The sequence below is a fragment of the Ceratotherium simum genome, chromosome 7 (genome assembly GCF_057802395.1).
Source record: "Ceratotherium simum simum isolate JZ-2026a chromosome 7, ASM5780239v1, whole genome shotgun sequence".
Taxonomy (NCBI): domain Eukaryota; kingdom Metazoa; phylum Chordata; class Mammalia; order Perissodactyla; family Rhinocerotidae; genus Ceratotherium; species Ceratotherium simum.
This window is the reverse complement of record NC_141906.1, coordinates 12604241-12624472: the sequence shown is the minus strand read 5'-3', so window position 1 is coordinate 12624472 and position 20232 is coordinate 12604241. Positions and strand designations below refer to the sequence as shown.

Genomic DNA, 20232 nt, shown 5'->3' with positions numbered 1-20232 from the left:
TTACCAAAAGGCATGTATAAGAATGTTCATGGCAGCTTTATTCACAACGCTCAAACTGGAAACCCAAATGTTCAACAGTTAAACGGATAAGTTGTGGTATATTCACACAGTGGAATATTACTGATCAATAAAAAAGAACCATTGCTACACACAAAATGGATGATTCTTATAGACACAATGTGTTGGACAAAAAAAGCCAAACACAAAAGAGTACAACTGTGTCACACTATTTATATGAAGTTCAAGCACAGCCAAACTCTTCTCTGGAGACAGAAGTCAGAATCACAGTTACCTCTGGGGGTGGGGTATTGACTGAGAAGGGGTTTCTAGCTTTCTGGGGTGCTGGAAATGTTCTCTATCTTGTTCTGGATGTGGTTTCTTAGGTACATACATACGGAAAAACTCATCAAACTGAACCTTAGTTTCAGTTTGGGCACCTTACTGCATATACAGTAGTCCCCCCTTATCCCCAGGGGATACATTCCAAGCTCCCCAGTGGATGCCTGAAACCACAGACAGTACTGAGTCCTATATATACTATGTTTTTTTCCTATACATACATACCTAGTATAAAGTTTAATTTATAAATTAGGCACAGTAAGAGATTAATAACAATAACTAATAATAAAATATAACAATTATAACAATATACTATAATAAAAGTTACTGTAGATCTTAGCAACCTCAGCATATGATTTTTTTCTTTCCTTATTAAGTCAAGAACTTTTACTTTTTCACTTAAAGGAAGCATTTTATGGCTTCTCTGTGGCATATCCAAATTGCCAGCATCACCACCTTGTGCTTTGGGACCATTATTAAGTAAAATAAGGGTGACTTGAACACTGCGATACCACGACAGTTGATCTGATAACCAAGACGGCTACTAAGTGACTAAAGGGTGGGTAGCATATACAGTATGGATCCGCTGGACAAAGGGATGATTCATGTCCCAGGCAGGACAGAGCGCATGGCATGAGATTTCATCATGCTACTCAGAACAGCATGTAATTTAAAACTTATGAATTGTCTATGTCCGGAATTTTCCATTTAATATTTTCAGAGCATGGTTTACTGCAGGTAACTGAAACTGTGGAAAGCAAATCCATGGATAAGGGAGGACTACTATATATTGTATTTCAAACTTAAAAGTAAAATAAACAAAAACCACCCTGAGTAGTTTTTCACCTATCAGATTGGCAAAACTCCAAAAGTTTCTTAACACATTACATTAGGGAGGCTGCAGAAACAGGAATTCATACATTGCTGGTGGGAGTGAAAAATGGTATAATTCTTATGGAGGCAATTTCCCAGTATCTTGCAAAATAACAAATACACTTATTTTTTTATTTTGTGAGGAAGATTAGCCCTGAGCTAACATCTGTTGCCAATCCTCCTCTTTTTGCTGAGGAAGATCGGCCCTGGGCTAACATCCATGCCCATCTTCCTCTACTTTATATGGGACGCCACCACAGCATGGCTTGACAAGCAGTGCATCGGTCCATGACCGGGATCTGAACCTGCGAACCCCGGGCCACCGCAGTGGAGCGTGTGCACTTAACTGCTACGCCACCGGGCCAGCCCCTACACTTATTCTCTGATACAAGAATTTTACTTCTAAAAATTTATCCTACAACTACACTCTCCCACACTTGAAATAACATATATACAAGTGGTTATTCACTACATCATTACTTGTAATAGTAAAAGACTGGAAATGACCTAAATGTCCATCAATAGGATACGGTTAAATAAATCATGGTACACAGGTATACTGGAATATTATGTAGCTGTAATAAACTAGGAAGCCTTTTATATTGATCTGGAAAGATCTCCCAGATAAACTGTTGAAAGAAAAAACACTAAAAAATGTGTACAGTATACTACCCTTTATGCAAAAGGAGAGGATAAAAATATATTTTAGTATTCACTTAATATATGCAAAAAGAAACTAGAAGAATACAGAAGAAACTAATAACAGGCACTAGCTGCACACGTAGTGGAAAGGTTTGGGGGCACTGGACAGATAGGGCACAGGGCAGGAGGGAGGTTTTTCATTTTAAATCTTTTTTATGCTTTTTTAAGTTTTAAATCATGTACATATATTAGTTATTAAAAAATGAAATAAGTTAATTTTTTTAAAGAGGTGAGGGAGAATGGAAGGGGGAAGAAGAATCCTAAAACGGGTGGTTTTCCAAAACGATGTCATCAATTTCACTATTTTATCTGGTTATTATGCAGAAAACTGCTTAATCTGAAGCAGGAGACTTAGCCTAGATGTACAGAAGGAGTTGCCAACACGAAGGAGAACTAAACACTGGAATGAAGAGAGGAAATAATCTTATCTGGTGGCCTTGAAAACAGGCCACTGTCACTGGTCTGCAGGAAGGCAGCAGCAGGTCATAGACCACAGGCTCTTAAGTTAGAGGCCTGGGTTAAAGGCCTGACACAGGTTCCTCCTGCCCCTCTCACCAGGATGGGGCAAACTGCTCAGCCTAAGCCCCAGCTTCCCTCATCTAGAAAATGGGGTTAATAACAGTGCCACCCCGTCACTTTGCTGCTTTGCCTATCTCACTGTGCAGAGGACCACACAAGCCTGTACTTGCCTCTAAGCTCTCCACAAGGCCCTGGGGTTTGGAGGTATTGCCTCTCGGAGGAAGAGCCAGTGTCAAAAAGACAGTTTTCTCTATTAAATTCTTACACAACCCTGTTCGATGGGCTTCAGGCCAAGGTCAGAGGATGTGCCACACACATTACAAAGGCACAACGGTTCAACAATCGGAAATCATCAGTGAAATGAAAAAAAAAATCCTCACATTGATTATAGCTGCAATTTGGTAAAAGAGCTGGCTGTGCTTGGAGGAGGAGGAGGCACCACAGTTTCCTGCCAAATATCTAACCCTTTCACAACGCCTGTCTGGCGAGCCTGAGTGCTCCAGGAAAAGGCCACCAATAAAATTCTTTCCAAGGGTCCGTGTGGAGCAGGGAGAGAGGAAATGCAGTCAGCTCTTTTTTCTCTGCAGGAAGGGAAGGCTGAACAACTGCACATCAGGAGAGAAGGCAAACAAATTGCCCATTCAAGCCAAAATAAGCTGCTCCTGGGGGAAGCAAACCAGCTGGAGCCAGCTCAGCCAGACATGGAGGTGAGGGCCCAAGACGGAGCTGGGCCTGGGGAGCCTGCCTCTGGCAGGCAGGGACCTCCTGCGCAAGTGGTGGCCACATGCCCTCCTCTCACCTCCCTGACCTCAGTCCACACTCACGAATGGGAGCCAGCCAGCCAGCCAGCTCTGTCAGATGTGGAGGGAAATACTGGGTGGAAAGGAAGAAAGAAACAAAGGATGCAAACTAGCACACTTGCCAAGTGAGCGAGCACCTGCTGAGCACCTGTAATGTGGCAGGCACCCGACACACCTATGCCATTCGGAAGAACAACTTTGGGGGTGCGTTGACTTCACAGATGAGGAATCAGGCTCAGTGAGGCAGAGTGACTATACAAGGCACACAGCTAGAGGGGCCAGGCCAGCCAGGCCAATGGCTTCTGCGCTCTCCTTCCTGATTGTCACTCGAGTTTCTCAGCGCTCAGCTCCAGCAGTTCCTCCTTTGTCTAGAGCATGACATCACACCACCTCACCATCCTGTCCAGCCATGGCAGTGCCTGGCAGCAAACACAACATGTCAAGAGAAACTTCACTGGAAAACTAGGGAAAGAACAAACCACGTCGCAAAAGAAAAGGAAGAAAAGAAACCTGGAAGCAAACGAAGTAGCAGAGTAGAATTATTCTGATCCCCTAAGAAACCTGCAAAACGGCTGCTGTGGCGCTCACCTCAGGCTGGACATCAGGTCCTGAGTCCTTGTCCAGGACAGTGGATAGCAGAATCCTGACCTGGAACAAGTCTGGGCTAGCAGATCCCCCAGACTGGGGTCCCCAGGCTCCAGTTTACAAATCCATTCTGCAGCTATGCTGACATCCTGCCCTGGACCGTGACATCCTGGGTGGGGAAGAGCTTTCCTTCTCCAGCTTCTGAGATTTCCATCCTGAGCCTCAGGCCCTCTTATAGTTATCTAACAATTCCTCCCTTCCTTTAAGACCTTATATGTATAATAATAATAATAACAATAATACCAGCTAACATTTATTGAACATTTACTTCTGTGACAGGCACAGTTAGCACATTGCATAACAACCCTATGAGGTCAATAATACGATACTCTAAATGAGGCGATCAAGACACAGAGAGGTTGAGCCAGTTATACAAGGTTATACAGCTCTTAAGTGGAGGAGCCAGGACTTGAATCCAGGCCATCTGACCCCAGGGCCTGTGCTCTTCTTAACCACTACCCATCTTGCCTCTGGCCCCTAGGATATGAGAGGGTCGAATGAGCAGTCTTGGAAGTCAGGTAGACAGTTCTACCACTTACTGCTACTTAGCCCTGGGCAACCTGTTTAACCTCAGAGTCTCAGTTGTCTTTTCCATAAAGTGGGTGCAAGAAATAAATACACTTTGTGGAGTTGTGTCCATTCTAAGACAGAGTAGGTCCTGAATTATGTCCTCCCACCCGTCTCTATTTCACCTCCCCTTCCAGTTTGATTTGTCTGTTGCACATTCATTAGACATTAAGGCTGCTTCTACCCTGGAGCAAAGTTTGGCTTCTTTATATTCCGTTCTAGTGTATTCTATAACTATTTCGTGCCTATCACATCTGGGACCCAGCGCCAGGTACCGAGGGGCTGGCTCTCGGGCAATGAGAGTGAAGGCAGAGAAATCCACGGAAAGTGGGCAATGGAGAAGGGTTGCGGGAGGAGCTGGCTGTGAGAAGCAGGCTTTAAGCTGGTAGGAACTCTCCTCCAGCTTGTCTCCCTCCTGTTGGCCTCCTGCCAGGGCTGGCAGGCAGCTTCTTGTCGCTTCCTGTTGCACAGCTTGCACCCTGCAGGGCACCCACTGAGGGCCCCCTTCCTTGAGGGGTGGGGAGCCTGTGCTCCCAGCTCACACGCAGGCAGGCAGACATGTCCGGAGCCCTGTGATGGGGCCCACCTCTCCTGACTCCGGAACCATTCATTCAGCAGACTTGAGCCAGGCCCCAGGCACTGAGGACAAAATGGAAAACGACAGGCCTGCCCTCAAGGAGTTGACCAGCATGCCCTGCTCCTCCACTGCCTCTGATGTTTTCCTGACTGGGTGACAAGGACACACCTTTCCAGAACGTTATCATTTCCTCTCCCAACTAAGCATTACTTCACTAGAACAGTTACACTAACAAGTGATTCTCCTTTCTCCTCACCCTGACCGAGAGAAATAAGAAACAAAGAGAATTACAAATATATACATATTTCTTATGCAGCTCCTATATCCCAGGTAGTTCACATACATTATCTCACCTAATCCTCACAATATCAATCCTGCAAGGTGGAATTATCCTCATTACAAAGATGAGGGAAAAAATGGAAGCTCACACAGAGATGGAGTCAGTTTGAACCAAGGCCGTCTGCCTGCAGAGTCCATGCTCTTTCTACAGCCCTAGGCTGCCTCTGTCAGCTCGGCCTGCCATCCTGCTAACTCTGGCTCCCTCCTTCATCTGGATTTTGTTCTTTCATGTATTTAGATGCCTGGATCTTCTTCTTTGTGCTGAGCCCAGAAGAAGCCAACCTCTATCCCAGTCCAGTGACAGCAGCAGCAGCAACATCCTAGGCACTGTCTCTGATTCTTTGATTAGCTTGTCTTAATTACACCCAGGCTGGAGCAGTTCTACTATAAAGTATCTGGCATTGCTGCAAAGCATGCAGGTTTGCTGTTACATTTTCTCGCTCCTTCTCTGACTCCAGCCCCTTTTCCTATCCCCAGCTGGCTGGCAGCCGACCTCCTCTGCCTCCTTGCACATCACGTTCGGGCCTGCCAAGTAGTGCTTCAAACTGCTGCCACCCCAGGCAGCAGAGCCAGTCCAGCTCAATCCAGAAAACGGTGCTGAGTCTCTGCTGAGCGCCAGGCACTGTTCTGGGCCCTGCACACAGGCAGGAAACAAAAAGAAAACACAGGGCCTTGCCCTTCAGAAGCTGAGAGTCAGAGGCTGGGAGAGAGAAGTAGACAGGAAGAGAAACCACTGACACAAGGCAGGTAGAAATGGGGTTGTAACAGAGTCGTAAAATATCAGAGTGGGAGGGAACCTTGGTTTCTGTTTTAACCCCAGAGGAGGGCAATTATTTGAACTAATGATATCAGATAATAAGATCCAACACTTCTAAACCTCTTACTAGGAGCTGAGTGCTGCTCCCAGTGCTCTACATGTACTGACTCCTCCAACCCTCACACCAGCCTGTGAGGCAGGCGCCACTGCCCTCCCCTCTTCTGGGCTCAGATGAGGAAACGAGGTATCGAGGGGCTAAGCACCTCATCCAAGTTCACACAGCTGGTGAGTGGAAGCCTGCACCGAACTCGGGCAATCAGGCCCCACATGCTGTCCCTTCAATGGACTGTGAGATGGAGACTGAGTCTACCTGTGCAAGCAATGAGAAGGTTTCTAGAAGGAAGTACTCATAGGCCTGATTATAAAGACAGAGAACCTTGGTCATCCAGAGTCATCTAAGAGGAAACCTCAATTAATCAGAGGCTTGGCTTCAACTGGGAGTTCCTGAGTGCCACGAGATACAAGGCAGTGAGCAGAGCCCCATATTTCCAAAGAAAGAGCCACCCAAGAGGAAAGAACTTGGTGTAAGGGATTTACTCAAAGAACCAGGAGCAGCCCGATCCTCTTCCTCTTTTATGTCTGGCTTTCTATACATGATGCTCCCAGCCTGTAAGATCTTTAACATCCTCAAATGCCACTTTCTGAGGCAAAGATGCCAGCTCAGCCACCTTAAAAAGACGCTCAGTGATGTGGATTGACATTTTTAGGAAAGGGGCTTCTAGTAAAACCTTGGTCAACCTAGACTTCCATTTCCCAGAATCTCCCCTCAACACACACACACACACGCACGCACCCTGGCCTTTAGTTAACCAAGAGTCTTCTCCAATTCTGCTACATGAGTTTCAGAATAAACACAGTTATCAGTACACTAATTACTTACTAATCACTGCCAGATTATGCTCTGAGCCACAAGAGACCTGTAAAAAGAAAGAAAATAAGTTACATTAGAGAAAGAATATGTATAGATACTTCAGCTAGTATATTTTATGATCACAGTTTTTTTTTAATGACACTAACATCCATTTTTGGAAAATTTGAGAATGTAGAAGAGGGTACCATACACAAAAGTTAAGATTATAATTACATTACACTCACAACTATATAAAAATTGGAAAAAAACACTCAGTGGAAATACACCAAGACGTTCAAGTATTTGTCTTTAGGAAGTGAAACAATGAGTGATTTTTTTAAAATCTTTTCTTCTTTCTACTTTTTCGTACTTTGCAAACTTTCTATAATGAGCATGTGTTACCATAAGAATGGAAATATTAAGCAATATAAATGACAGTTTTTGAAAACTGAACCAAGAAGACTATCGCTCTCATCTGGACTGATAAAATAAAGAATTCAGTGGAAACAGACTTGTCTGAGGAGAAATCTTGACTTTTCCTCATCTGCTCACTCTCCCTTTTACCTTCCAGCCACACAAACTATCTCCAGTTCTCTGAACACGACATGTTCTCTCACACCTCTGGGCCTTTGCATATGCTGTTCCTCTGCTAGAATGCCCTCTCCTTGACTGGCTACCTAGAAAACTTCTACTCATCCTTAAAATCTCAAAGTGTCCACTGAGATTCCTTTGCTGTTGCTTCTAGGCAGACTCAAGCACTCCTCTCATTACACAACCTGTTCGTACCCACATTGTAGCAACTACCATGCTGCCTTTTACAGTCTTCCTGTCTCCTCACCAGACTGCATGTGTCTCGAGAACAGGGCTGAGTCTTATTCACCTCTGTATTGCACAGATGGATTGTACAAGGCCTGGCACTCAGTTAACATCTGCTAACAGAGATGAGATGAATGAATGAATGAAAGAACAGAGTAAGTACATAAAAGAACAAATACCTAATACATACAAGACAACCATTTGGGGCTTTGAATCCAGTGTTTCCACCCAGTGAGAGACACTTGCCTTTCAGTCTCTGCACGTCCCAACTGCTACCAAGAGGAAGTGACTGGGAATGTGAAAGTGTGAACAGTTCCTCAGGCACGAATTAAAGGAGCTCGAGACTCAGGGGAAGCATCCTGTGACCTTTACCAGGATGCTCACTTCAGCTCCTGGAAGAGGAAGACCTCAGGTACTCCCGGAATGTCCGTGCTGGAAGGCCCTGCAGACCATCTGGTCCAATCTTTCCACATCACGAGGAGAAAAACTGAGGCTTGGGAAGAGGAAGGAACTTGCCTCGATGTGTCAAAACTAAGACTAGAGGCACTCTGATTCTCACACAGTTCCTTTCTTGATGCTATAGCGTCTCACTCTTTCCCAGGGAAAACCACTTGCAAGTGACATTCACAGGTAATCAGCACAGGCCCCTGACAGTCAAGGCAACAGGTTCAAAAGGCATTTGAGCATTGGAGGCCAAACAACACACGGGTGGGTGAGAAGGGGCAGCAAGGCTTCCGAGGCTTTTTTCTTTGTAAAAGTGGTGCTTCCAGATCCCAGCTTCCACAGGGGAGAGGGCCACCCACACTCAGGTGGGCTCTGACAGTGTCTGGCAAACAGGCACTTGCATAATCTACCCCAGTAAGTATTTCCAGGTTGTCTAGTCTCTGAGGCAGGCTCTGTAGCTGATTTATGTGAGGGGTCCCACCATGCCCCACCCAGGGCCATACACACAGCATAAGATGTTTTTTTCTTCTACTCTCTCTTTTTCAAATATTCTTTAACTGTGGTGGTAGCAGTGGTGGTGGTGGTGGCACCAACAGGAACAGGAATTAAAGCCACCATACACGGAGGACTCATAGGCGCCAGGCACCACACCAAGGCACTTTATAAACATGCCCACGTCCTAGTCATCACAACAATCTTTTCAGGTAGGTGTGCCTTTGCTCACTGCAGAGATAAGGAAACTGAGGCTCACACATGCTGAATAACTTGCACAGATGGCTACGTGGCAGCAGCAGAAAGAAAACCCAGGTCTGCCTGATTGCCAAACTCATGTTCTGTTCTGCTAGATCATGTTACCTTGGTTTTTCAAAAATAAAGTTATATCATTTTACAAAATGCAGACAGAAAAAGGGCCTGCCTCTGACTGCCAGGGTTCACCCTGGGGCTGCAGCCTGCAGAGCTGACCAACCTTGAGCACCAGGGGCTTACAGCAACAAGCCACTGACAAATGCCAGTATCAGGCAGCAGATGCTGCACTGAATTAATGAGCGAGACAGTGATGGATGGATTTTGTCAAGGCAATGTAGAGCTTGAAGCTCCAAGCTCCCCACTGCTTCTTTGCTGTCCGCGCATTGGCATAGAGGTCAGGAGACTGAACACCACAGGCCATAAAATCCCAGTGCTACACTTTCGACAAGATTCTATCAATGATCATTTGCTTCGTATTGCTCCTGTCAGCATCTACCCACTGCCCAGCTGCAGGCAGCTTTCTAGAAGACTCTTTGAACAACGGCAGTGTGCCCGGGAGAAAGAGATTCAGAGCCAGGAAGCCAGGTGAATCCTAGGTCCTCTGCTTTCTGGCTCCGAGACCTCTGGCAAGGTATTTAACCTCTTGGGCCTCAGTGTTCTCAGGTGTAAAAAGTAGATAACAGTATCTGTCCCATCTGCCTTACCAAATTGCTAGAGGACAAATGAGACAATCCATCTCCTCACAGCCGTGCATCTCCCCTTTCTTACACATAAATCTGACCATGTCATGCCCCTATATAAAACCCTTCCCAGGTTCCCAGCGAGGGAGGGTAAAGTCTAAACGACACAGTACAGCTCACAAGGCCCTTATGAGTAGGCCTCTGGTTACCTCTCAGGGCTCATTTCCTCCCTCTGCTCCTCATGAACCCTCAACCCCAAATAACATAGTTCCCTTTTCCATTCACACCACATTGCATTTTCTCTAAGAACACCATGCGATTTCAGGCTTTTATGCATGTTATTCTACTTGACTGGAATTCCCTTTCTCCCACTGTCTACCTAGCTAAATCCTTCGAGATTGCTCAGATGTCACCTCCTGGTAAAGTGACCCCTGACTTCTCAAAGCAGACCAGCTGCTCCTCCCCGGCTACTCCCACAGCATTATGCATCATGGCCTTGATCACACACGAGATGTCTATTTGTGAACTGTGCATGTGTCAGGCACTTCCGTCCCTCAGACAGCCAGCAGAGTGCCTGCCCAGTAGTGTCTCTGCCACACAGCCCACGTGCAGGGCCTGAAGCAGGGGGAAGGAGAGGAGTACAAAGGTAAGGGGCCCAGAGAAGTTGGATGATCCCAAAACAAATGTGAGTAGTGGTGTGGCCACTCCAGCCAACTGGAGACAGACACTGAGATGCACAACGTGGGCAGAAAGGGAATAGTACTACAGGAATAGAGAGTAAAGATAATAGGGTATCAAAAGCACAGGATTGTTCCAGAAACTCGAGCACAGCAAAGCACAGTGGACCAGCTACAGAGGTCAGTGCTAGGAGACAGAGTCCCACTACAGAGAAAGCAGTTCCAGCTTGTTGGTTGGGGACTTCAAGAGAAGAGGGGCACACCTGCCCAAGGGTGAGGGGTGGGGAACAGAAGCGGCTGTGGAAAGCTGTCCTGAGTCAGCACTGCTCAAATATCAGAAGGTCTGCTCTGTTCAGGCATCCAGCCTGAGGAGGCAGAGCTGCAGAAAACAATTTCCAAACCCCCAACGGCCACAGGGATGAGATCTCCCAGCAACTGTCCTGCCAGGCGAGACCCCATCAGTTCTCATGAAGGGAGGTGCACAGGGATTCCCTGGGGGCTGCATCCCACTAAATACAGGTGGATGGGGATGAGCTGGGGCAAGAACGGACTGGTAATAGATGCCTAGTGAATATATGCTGAATGTATTAATGGGTTAAATGAACGAATAACTAAACAAATAAGCAAAATTAGATTGACATGAAAATATTTGCCAAGTGTTGACGTGAGCCTTTCAGTTCTCAGCAGTACACTGTACCATTTCTAAAAACAGCTGACTGGCCCCACTGAGTGCTTATGGCCAGGCACCTGGCTAACTGCTTTGCTTGTATTATCTCATTTAAACTTATACCACATCTAAGAGATTCTTTTGTTACAACTGCCTTACAAGTGAGACAACTGGGGTCCAGAGACGTAAGGTAACTTGCCCAGTGACTTACAGCTGGTGGAGGTGCAGGATTCTTTGACACTCAGATTCAACCTTTATGTCCTCCCAACTGTTTTAACCCTTCCCGTTCACATATAGGATGGAAATAAACCGCCCACCCATCTCCTTACATCTGGCAACGCTGTGTCAATTATCAAGGGATCTTACAAGCAGGGAGGGCCCTATACTTACAGGGCCCAAACAACATCTTCCTGGGCCTAGGAGCGCCCACTTCTGGAAAGATCAAGAACCGCTCCACGCCTTTTTCTTGGGGGAAATGGCTGTAAAATGGCAACAAAGCTTTGTCCTCTGCTCTCCCCGTGGAAGCTATCACCTCACTGGCAGGGAACTCCACCAGACTGTTCAACTCTGAATCGGGAGAAATTAGGGTGAGAAAACAGAGTGGGGCGGGGTGCGAGCAGGACTCAGGGGAAAGAGCCCTGAGACGCCAAGGAGAGGAAGCCGGCTGAGGCCAGTCCCGCCACAGGCCAGGGACGGCCCTCTCCTTCCCTAGAGCGGCTGGCAGCCGGGGGGACCATCCTGCGACAGCGCGGAGCCCGCAGGGCCTGCTGATTGGTTCCCGCCCGTGCCAATGGGCTTGGGCGCCGCGGATGCTATGGCAACGAGGCACTCACGGAGGCACGTGACGGCCGAGGGAGGGGCGGCCATTCCCGGACTCCGAGGATGGATTCGAAGCCGGGGCTCCGAGCCTCACCGAGAGTCCTCGGTGGGCACAGCCGCCCCGGGTGCGTGCTGGGAGCAGCTCCACAATGGCAGGCTCCTGCCGGCCCGGGGTTACGGGGGAAGGGAATGGGAGCCTCAGTGCAGCCTTTGCTAGAACTCCGCCCAAACCGAGTTGCCATGTGTGTAGAACTGCGGGGAGACAACCAGTTTCCAAACCTGTTAGACAAGCAGGGCTGCGGGGCTGGGCACGTTTTACAGGCAAACCGCAGTCACCCAACAGGGTTTTACCCCTAGCCTCAGACATAGCCCCAAATGGAGCCCATGGCGACAGCACAGAGTCAGCACAGTTGCCTGCTTCTTCTGGAAGCAGCTAGCCTCAGAAGGATACCTTTAGCTCCCTGTGTGAGGGCTTGAATTTTTGACTGAAGCCTCCATGTCAAAGAAGATCAAGGTGAGACCTCCAGGCCCACAGGCTCCATTTGTCCTCTGCCTCCAACTCCAGGGTGCAAGAACTCATCCTCCCTTGTAAAGCCAGTTCCTTTTTTCAAAGCACGTTATATACCTAAGAAAATGAGGCTTAAACTGGGTTCAACTATCTCCTCAAACGGAGAGGCTGGGGTGGGGAGGAAGAGAGCTAAAATTTGGTATATGCCTGGATGCCAGGCATGTGACATTATAGAATTTCACTTTACCTGCAAAGCTTCGCCTCCTCACAGCTACTCTGAGAAGTGGAAATCTGTCTCCCAACTCAACAGGTCAGCAAACACACTCAGAGGAGTTCAATCACTAGTCCCAGGAAACACTGGGCTATACATCCAAAGCCTGTAAGCTTAACCACTGCACATTACTGCCCCTCCTCTTCAGATACTGGGACCAGACTGCCACGGTCACTAAAGCTCAAACTCTCAAGTGACAGACAGGTCTCTGACTCTTTATCTCCCTCCTACTCTGTTGCCATCCTGTTAATTCTGCCTTCTCAAAGACTCTCAAATCTATGTCTTGATTTCCAGCTGCTACTGTCTTCGTTCAGTCCTTTTCACTCCAGCCTGGACTCTTTTAAGAGACACCTAAATGACTTCAAGCTTTCTTCTCTCCATCATGTCATGATCTGCTTTTTTAAAAAAATTTGTTTAAGTTGTCATAGTCACAAAGCCTCCTAACTTCCTACCACACTAGATCTCTCACTCTTTTCCTACCTAAACCCACTAACCAGCAACACGAGTCTCTTCTCTGTCCCTGGAAAATCTGTTTCCCCACTTTTGTACCTTTTTGTACCTTTATTGGCACCATTCTCCCTTCTCCATACCATTCTAAACTTGACCAGCCCTACAAGGCCCAGTTCAAAACCCAGTGCCTTGAGGAACCTCCCAGATCATCTTCAGCCCCAAGGAGGTCTGCCTTCTTTCAGATCCTACCACTTGCCTTGGCCGTAGTTTGCTTCATCAAACCTCCTTTGTACTGTTAATAATTTGGGCATGGGTGTAGGGCATGTCTCTACGGTCAGTGGGAGGTAGTGGAGAGCGCTCTGGTTATGGAACCAGAGGCCCTAGGTTTGAGTCCTGGCCCTGCCACTTCCTGGTCATGTGACCTTGGGCAAATCTCTTTGCCTCTCTGGCCTTCAGTTCCCTCATCCTTCATCACACCATTTTAAAGATGGGATAATAACAACAGGCATATCTCATACATCCTAAACCCTTTCACCACCCTCCACCCAACATCTGCAGAATAAAATTCACTTTGAGCTTGACCCTGTTCTGCAGATACACTTCCAGAACATATAAAATATATAATTTGAGAACATATAAAAGGAAACTATAAGCATTAGGAACTGGCATAGGTTCACTAGGTTCATTTCCTTTTTCAACAGTTATAGTTATTCTATTGGCACATAAGGAGAGGGCTTGAGAAGTGTCTACTGAATTTGAATATGATATACACAATAATTAGAATATAACACACAATTAAACTAGTCAGGCACTCAGTATGCTTGCTTTTCCCACAGTGCCCTTCTAAGGGAATTAATTTCTCCTAAATTGCCAAGGTAATACTATGTGTTCCTCCTTCCTGTGGGCACACCTATTTGGACTATAGATGGACACTTGTCCCAAAGTGGGCTACTGGATAGACTGGCCACAGCCTGTGAGGTGGCTTAATGTGAAAATTCTGCCTGAAAAGGGTTGTAGGGAGTGAGTCCTCGAGTTGGGAGCTGGGGCAGTAGCTGGAAGACATAGACACAAGAAAGGTTAATATAAGGAGAAGCTATAGGCAGAAGAGTCAGAAGCAGCAGAACAGTCACAGTAGAGAAGAGTAGCTAAGTCACTAGGATGTGAGAGTTCTAGATCTTACTGCTGAGGGCTCAAGAAGGTCTCGATGTTTGAGTGCCTTGTGTTCTAAATGACCTTCCAGTTGTTCTTTTATGAGGCATTTGCTTCACCTGTTTTCCTTACTCATGCCCTTCCTTACAATATGAAAGTAACCCAAGAGTACCTCTGATCCTTGCAGACTAAAAGCACCTAACAACAATGCATCTGGATTTCAGTAAAGGCAAACCATTAAGTTACCTATACCCCTGAGAACAGGTGGAACCATGTGAGCTGGCCAACCAAACTCAAAGACAGGCAATTAATAGATTCAGGCCAGCCAAACATCCTACAGCATGCTTCTCAAAAAAAATTTAACCCTTGCCCTAATAGCCAAGAAAGGCTGAAATGAAAAAAGACAGCCAATACGAAGTGCTGGTGAGGATGTGGAATAACTGGAACTCTCTTACATTGCTGGCAGGAATGTAAATTCAACAACTGATTTGAAAAACTGTTTGACAGTATCTAGTAAAGCTAAACACACACACACACGTACACATATATATATACATGCCACGAGACCCAAGTACCCAAAATAAATGATACCTTACTTCCATCAAAAGACATGTTCAAAAATGTTCATAGCAGCTTTAATCATAATAAATAAAAACATAAAATTACCCAAATATTCATCATCAGTAGAATGGATTAAGTGTGGTATATTCACAATACTTTATAACAATGGAAAAAAAACCCTAGTTATTCACAACATGGATAAATCTTCAAGAATAAAGGTGAACAGAAGAAACCAGACACAGAAGACTAAATATTGCATGACTCTATTTACATGAAGCTCAAAAACATGCAAAACTTATTTCAAATAAATAATATAACCGTTCTGAAGGGGAAAAAAGAACCAATCCTAGTGACTTTTAAACACAGCACTTTGACTAAATAACTTATGTTTAAAAACAAAAAGAGCTGTAAAAAAATCTCTAACTCTATTTAGTGGATTCTTTTTTTTTCATAGTAGTATGCATGTATCAATTCTGAAAGTATTTTGTATATACTGTAGGACTGTGCAAATGAGAAAATATATTAATGTTGTTGGGAACTGGAGTTTTCACTGCAGATGACAAAAACACAAATATGGAATGAGGGATGGCAGTGAGGAACCCTGCGGACACTGGATTAGAATTAGAGAGAGATATCACTGTGAACTCGCAGTTTTATACATACACATACACAGATTGAGTTAAACCAATATGAAATTGCATAGAAGCAGTGACACCCGAGCAGCAATGAATTCACTTGGTGCACCAATCTTGGCCTTCAAATACTATTCGACTAAGAGGAATCAGAGCTCCTTGGAGAAATGGCTGATTCCAGGGTTGGGATGGGGAAAGAACAATTTGAGCCTGGAACATCTATTTGCGCCAGGAAGTAGGGAAGTGATCAAAGAATGACAGGGACATGTCAAAAGGATACAGGAGCCAACCTGAAGGGTCTCCCACTGGCTAAATCAGGGAGAATTTGAGCATCAAAATGAATAATGACAGTAATAGATTATAATTCATTGAATAGAATAAAACATCATAAATACATACTGAATAATAAAAATAATAGGGGAGCAGGGAAAGCTCTTCCTTATAGTACAATGTCAAAAATAATAAATGTAAAAGGAGTAATTGGGCAAGAAAATAATTTTGCATAGTAATAGCTAATTCAAGCAAGAATCATTAATAGGGGGCCGGCTCCGTGGCTTAGTGGTTAAGTGCGTGCGCTCCGCTGCTGGCGGCCCGGGTTCGGATCCCGGGCGCGCACCGACGCACCGCTTCTCCGGCCATGCTGAGGCCGCATCCCACATACAGCAACTAGAAGGATGTGCAGCTATGACATACAACAATCTACTGGGGCTTTGGGGGGAAAATAAATAAATAAATAAAATCTTTAAAAAAAAAAAAAGAATCATTAATAGATGTTAAAAATACTGGGCAAAAATCTGAAGAGGAACAGGATATTTACATAGTCTCAAAGTATCTCTTCACAGATTACTTCTTAATTACAAAGGAGAAATGGTAACTTTGCAGCAGAGAAAGGAGGCAGACACCACCTTACCCAAGTGCTCTAAGTTAGCATCACTAATAATGAGATAAACTGACATCAGGTGCTCTTCATGCAATACATTAAAGACACAACATCACTTATTTAGTATTCTTGCCAGAAATGCTTAAGTGAAATCTAATCATGAGGAAAAATCAGATAAAACCAAATTGAGGGCCATTATACAAAACAAGTGTCCTGTACTCTTAAGAAATATCAATGTCATAAAAGATAAAGAAAAGCTATTCTAGATTAAAGGAAGCAAAAAGATGTGACAACTAAATGCAATATATGATCCTGGATTGGATTCTGGATCAAAGTGAAAAATTGCCATCAAAGATATCATTGAGACAACTGGAGAAATATGAAGATGCTCTGTAGATTAGATAACAGTATTCTATCAATGTCAAATTTCCAGAAAAGAGAGAGAGAGAGGACACAAATGTACACCACAAATGTACACAAATGTGGTAAAAGTAAATACATGCTGTGTCTGGGTAAAGGACTTGGAGAGTTCTTTATATTATTCTTGCAACTCTTCCACACATTTGAAATTATTTCTAAATAAAAAGTTAAAAAATTTAAACAAGCAAAACCAATCTGCGGTGAAAGTATAGAGCAGTGGTTATCTGTGGGGGTACATCTGAGAAGAGGCATGAAGGAGGCTTGCTTGCTGGGGTGCTTAATTTGCGTGATTACACAGGTGTATACAAATGTAAAAACTCATGGAGTTGAACACTGAAGATCTGCACATTTTACTGTATTTAAGTTATATTTCAACCAAAACAAACAAAATAGAAAAATGTTTTACGAAGTAAGAGGTATAGCCTGCCTTCCTTCCTGAACAATTCAGTCCGAGAGCCACCGTGAGGAAGGTGGCCAAGCAGGGGAGTGGAGGGTGGGAGCCCACAGGAATAAAGTGGCCGAGCAGGGGCAGCAGCAGCCCAGCGGGGCTCAGAGCCGGACAGCGTGGCCTGGGGGAAATCGGATCCCGTGCAAGGAAGGCAGCCAGCAGGACTGGGGTGCACTGGATTGGTTTCGTAGAGGAGAACCGAGCAAATAAGTAAATGTACTGACGGTAGATGAGAAACTTGAGGCTCACGGAGATTAAGAGCCTGGTCCAAAATCTGACATCTGTTAAGTCATCCGACCTTGGGCATGAGGCCCGCACTTTCTGAGCCTTCGTCTCCATTGTAAAATGGGTGTAGGAATACTTGCCTCACAGGTTTGTGAAGGATTCAAAGAGATCAAGTATGCCAAAGAACCCAACCCAGCTCCTATACTTTGAAGTAGTTCAATAAATGTTACTTCATCTCCCTTGATATCCCAACTCTTTTTACAATATAAGGCCTCTGGAAAATGTCTTTATATGAGACCAATATTAAGGTAATTTTCATTGTTGTGATTTTAGATACTAGGCCTCATCTCATAAAGGCTCCCCTGCAATGAGACTATTTCAGATTTCAGCAGGTTCCACAGCTGCCCAGCTCTGCGCAAGCCACTGGTTTCCACATGCAGAAAGTCTTGTGTATATGCTCAACTCACGCGCAATGCAACGAGTGCAGCTAAGCAGGCAGGGATGTATGGGTGGATGAGCCTTGAGGTCAGAAGACTAAACATGATCTCAGAATATTAAAATTTATGGGCTACATGGGATAAACTGTCACTCAAATCAATGTTCCTTCAGCCAGAAACCTAGAGGCCTACAAAAGAGGGAACTGAATCTCTTCTTCAGCCCCCACCACACTAAGGGCGTCAGAGAAATGGTCTGAGTCTTAGTTCTGGCGTTAGCTCTGCCTGGAATTCTGCAGCAGCTTCCTCGGTGTCCCTCTCCTCCCCAGTCTCTCCCTGCTCTACCACAATGCTCTTCCTAAAGTACACGTGGATTACTTGGCTCCCCATTGCCCAAGCCCACACTCCTTTGTCTGGTATCGAAGATCCTCCATGGTCTGGACATAGTGTGGTTCTCTAGCCTCTTTCACCAGTAGAATTAACCACAAATACTTGCATTCCAGAGTCATCAGACCCCTACACAGCATCCCAGCACCCCACTCCTCATCATGCCTGGCTCACGCTGTCCCCTCAGTTCAGGGTAACCTTCACTCATCCTTGAGGAGGAGGGAGAGAGCAAAAAAGGAGACGGAAAAGGATTGCAGACATTTGACTACTAAATCCCTAGAATTCTAGACACTTTATGTGAATTAACTCATCATATCTTCATTGAATAGATGAACTAAGGAATCGAGTGGTTAAATACCTTGACTAAAAGCACACAGCTAGTAAGCGGCAGGCCACTTCAGAAGTAATTGCTCCCTCCTCTGGGCCCTGCTATAGAAACAGCACTTATTCCACTTATTATTAAGTGGTTCTCGTGTCTGTCTCTTCCCAGATTATACAGATTATAACTTTAAGTGTGAGGACTGTGTCTCATTAATCTCTTTCCTCAGGGCCGTGCACAGTGCCCTGCACATAGTAGGTCTTAATCAGATGTTGTTGAAGTCACTCATCTGTGTACCTCCCACAGCTCTTGGCTCAGAGCCCGACACAGAGTGGGTTCTCAGGAAATGCTAGGTGGATGACACTGAATTTATCTCTGAATTTCCTCAGCTCCTTACCAGGGACTCATAAATGCTTTGAGCTCTGTAGGTAATGGTTGAATTTGGAGATTAGATGATCCTTCAGATGTCTGGAATTCGAGTCAGTGGATAAACAGATTGGCCTCCCAAGACATGACAGGTAGACCCCCCAAGGCCTGAGGAAAAGCTGCTGGGTGATGCCCCAGCATGGGAGGAGTTAGAAAGTGGACACCTAGTGCGTAGGAGACAGCACAGCCCCCTCCTATCTCGAGTCTATCCCCAACCACCGTAACAACAAAAACAAGCCGACGGGCTGACTCTGAGCCATTTGTGTACAAGGCCTTTGCTGCAGCTATACAGCAGAGCTTGGCTGGCCACTGCCAGGCCTGGGGCAGAAGCACCTGAACACGACCCCTGACCAACAGGTCCTCTGGTACTCTGGAGCCCTGCACACTAAGGATCACTTTTGCTTTTTAGATTAGAACAAAACAAAACAAAATCTAGAGGGCTAGAACCTAAGGCTTTATTCTTACTGGGATTAAAAAGTCAAGAAAGCAGGGGCCAGCCCGGTGGCGCAAACGGTTAAAGTGTGCGCACTCCACTGCAGCGGCCTGGAGTTCGCTGGTTCAGATCCCGGGCGTGCACCGATGCACCACTTGTCAAGCCATGCTGTAGCGGTGTCCCATATAAAGTGGAGGAAGATGGGCATGGATGTTAGCCCAGGGCCAGTCTTCCTCAGCAAAAAAAAAAAAAAAGAAAGAAAGAAAGAAAGAAAAAAGAGGAGGATTGGCAGATGTTAGCTCAGGGCCAATCTTACACACACAAAAAAAGTCAAGAAAGCAGATAGGATGTGACAGAGATCAAAGCTTCTAATAACAAGCGGGTGCAGTGTAACAATGGACACAGCACTAAGAATGACGATTGTATCTGCTGCAACTGACTGGGGCCATGTGCCCCAACCTGACAGAGTTCCTTCCTAGGCACAGCCCCACAAGTCAACGGTCCACTGAGTGCTGCTGTTCTCTCCACAGGGGCTGCCTGCTGGAATCCGACTGCCTTCAGTCAGGTTCCTGGCTGAGTGATCATCAGAGGTACCTTCTTGATCTACTGATGTGACTCTGCAACTTTTCTGGTTCAAGACCAAGTTGTGGATTATCAGGTACTGTTCTGGGCTACACATACAAAATAATGTTTAAACAGAGTTTATTCATCTTTTTCAAATTTTAAAAGTAATATACAATTATTGCAAGAAAATATAATAAGGAAAATAAAAAACACCTCTAATCCCACTGCCTACTGTTAATACATGGTA

The 20232-nt window shown here is 45.5% G+C and overlaps 1 protein-coding gene across 4 annotated transcripts in view; it reads right to left on the bottom strand.

Moving 5' to 3' along the window:
- Positions 1-20232, bottom strand: part of SERGEF (secretion regulating guanine nucleotide exchange factor) — a 207262-nt gene that overhangs the window by 77727 nt on the left and 109303 nt on the right. For 3 of the 4 annotated variants that reach the window (XM_087433135.1, XM_087433133.1, XM_087433134.1), the window contains one exon: positions 7059-7095. The exons of the other annotated variant lie outside the window; for it this stretch is intronic. In XM_087433135.1, coding sequence (XP_087289261.1) covers positions 7059-7095 — 37 coding nt within the window. The remainder of the gene's footprint in view (positions 1-7058; positions 7096-20232) is intronic. 4 annotated transcript variants of the gene reach the window in all.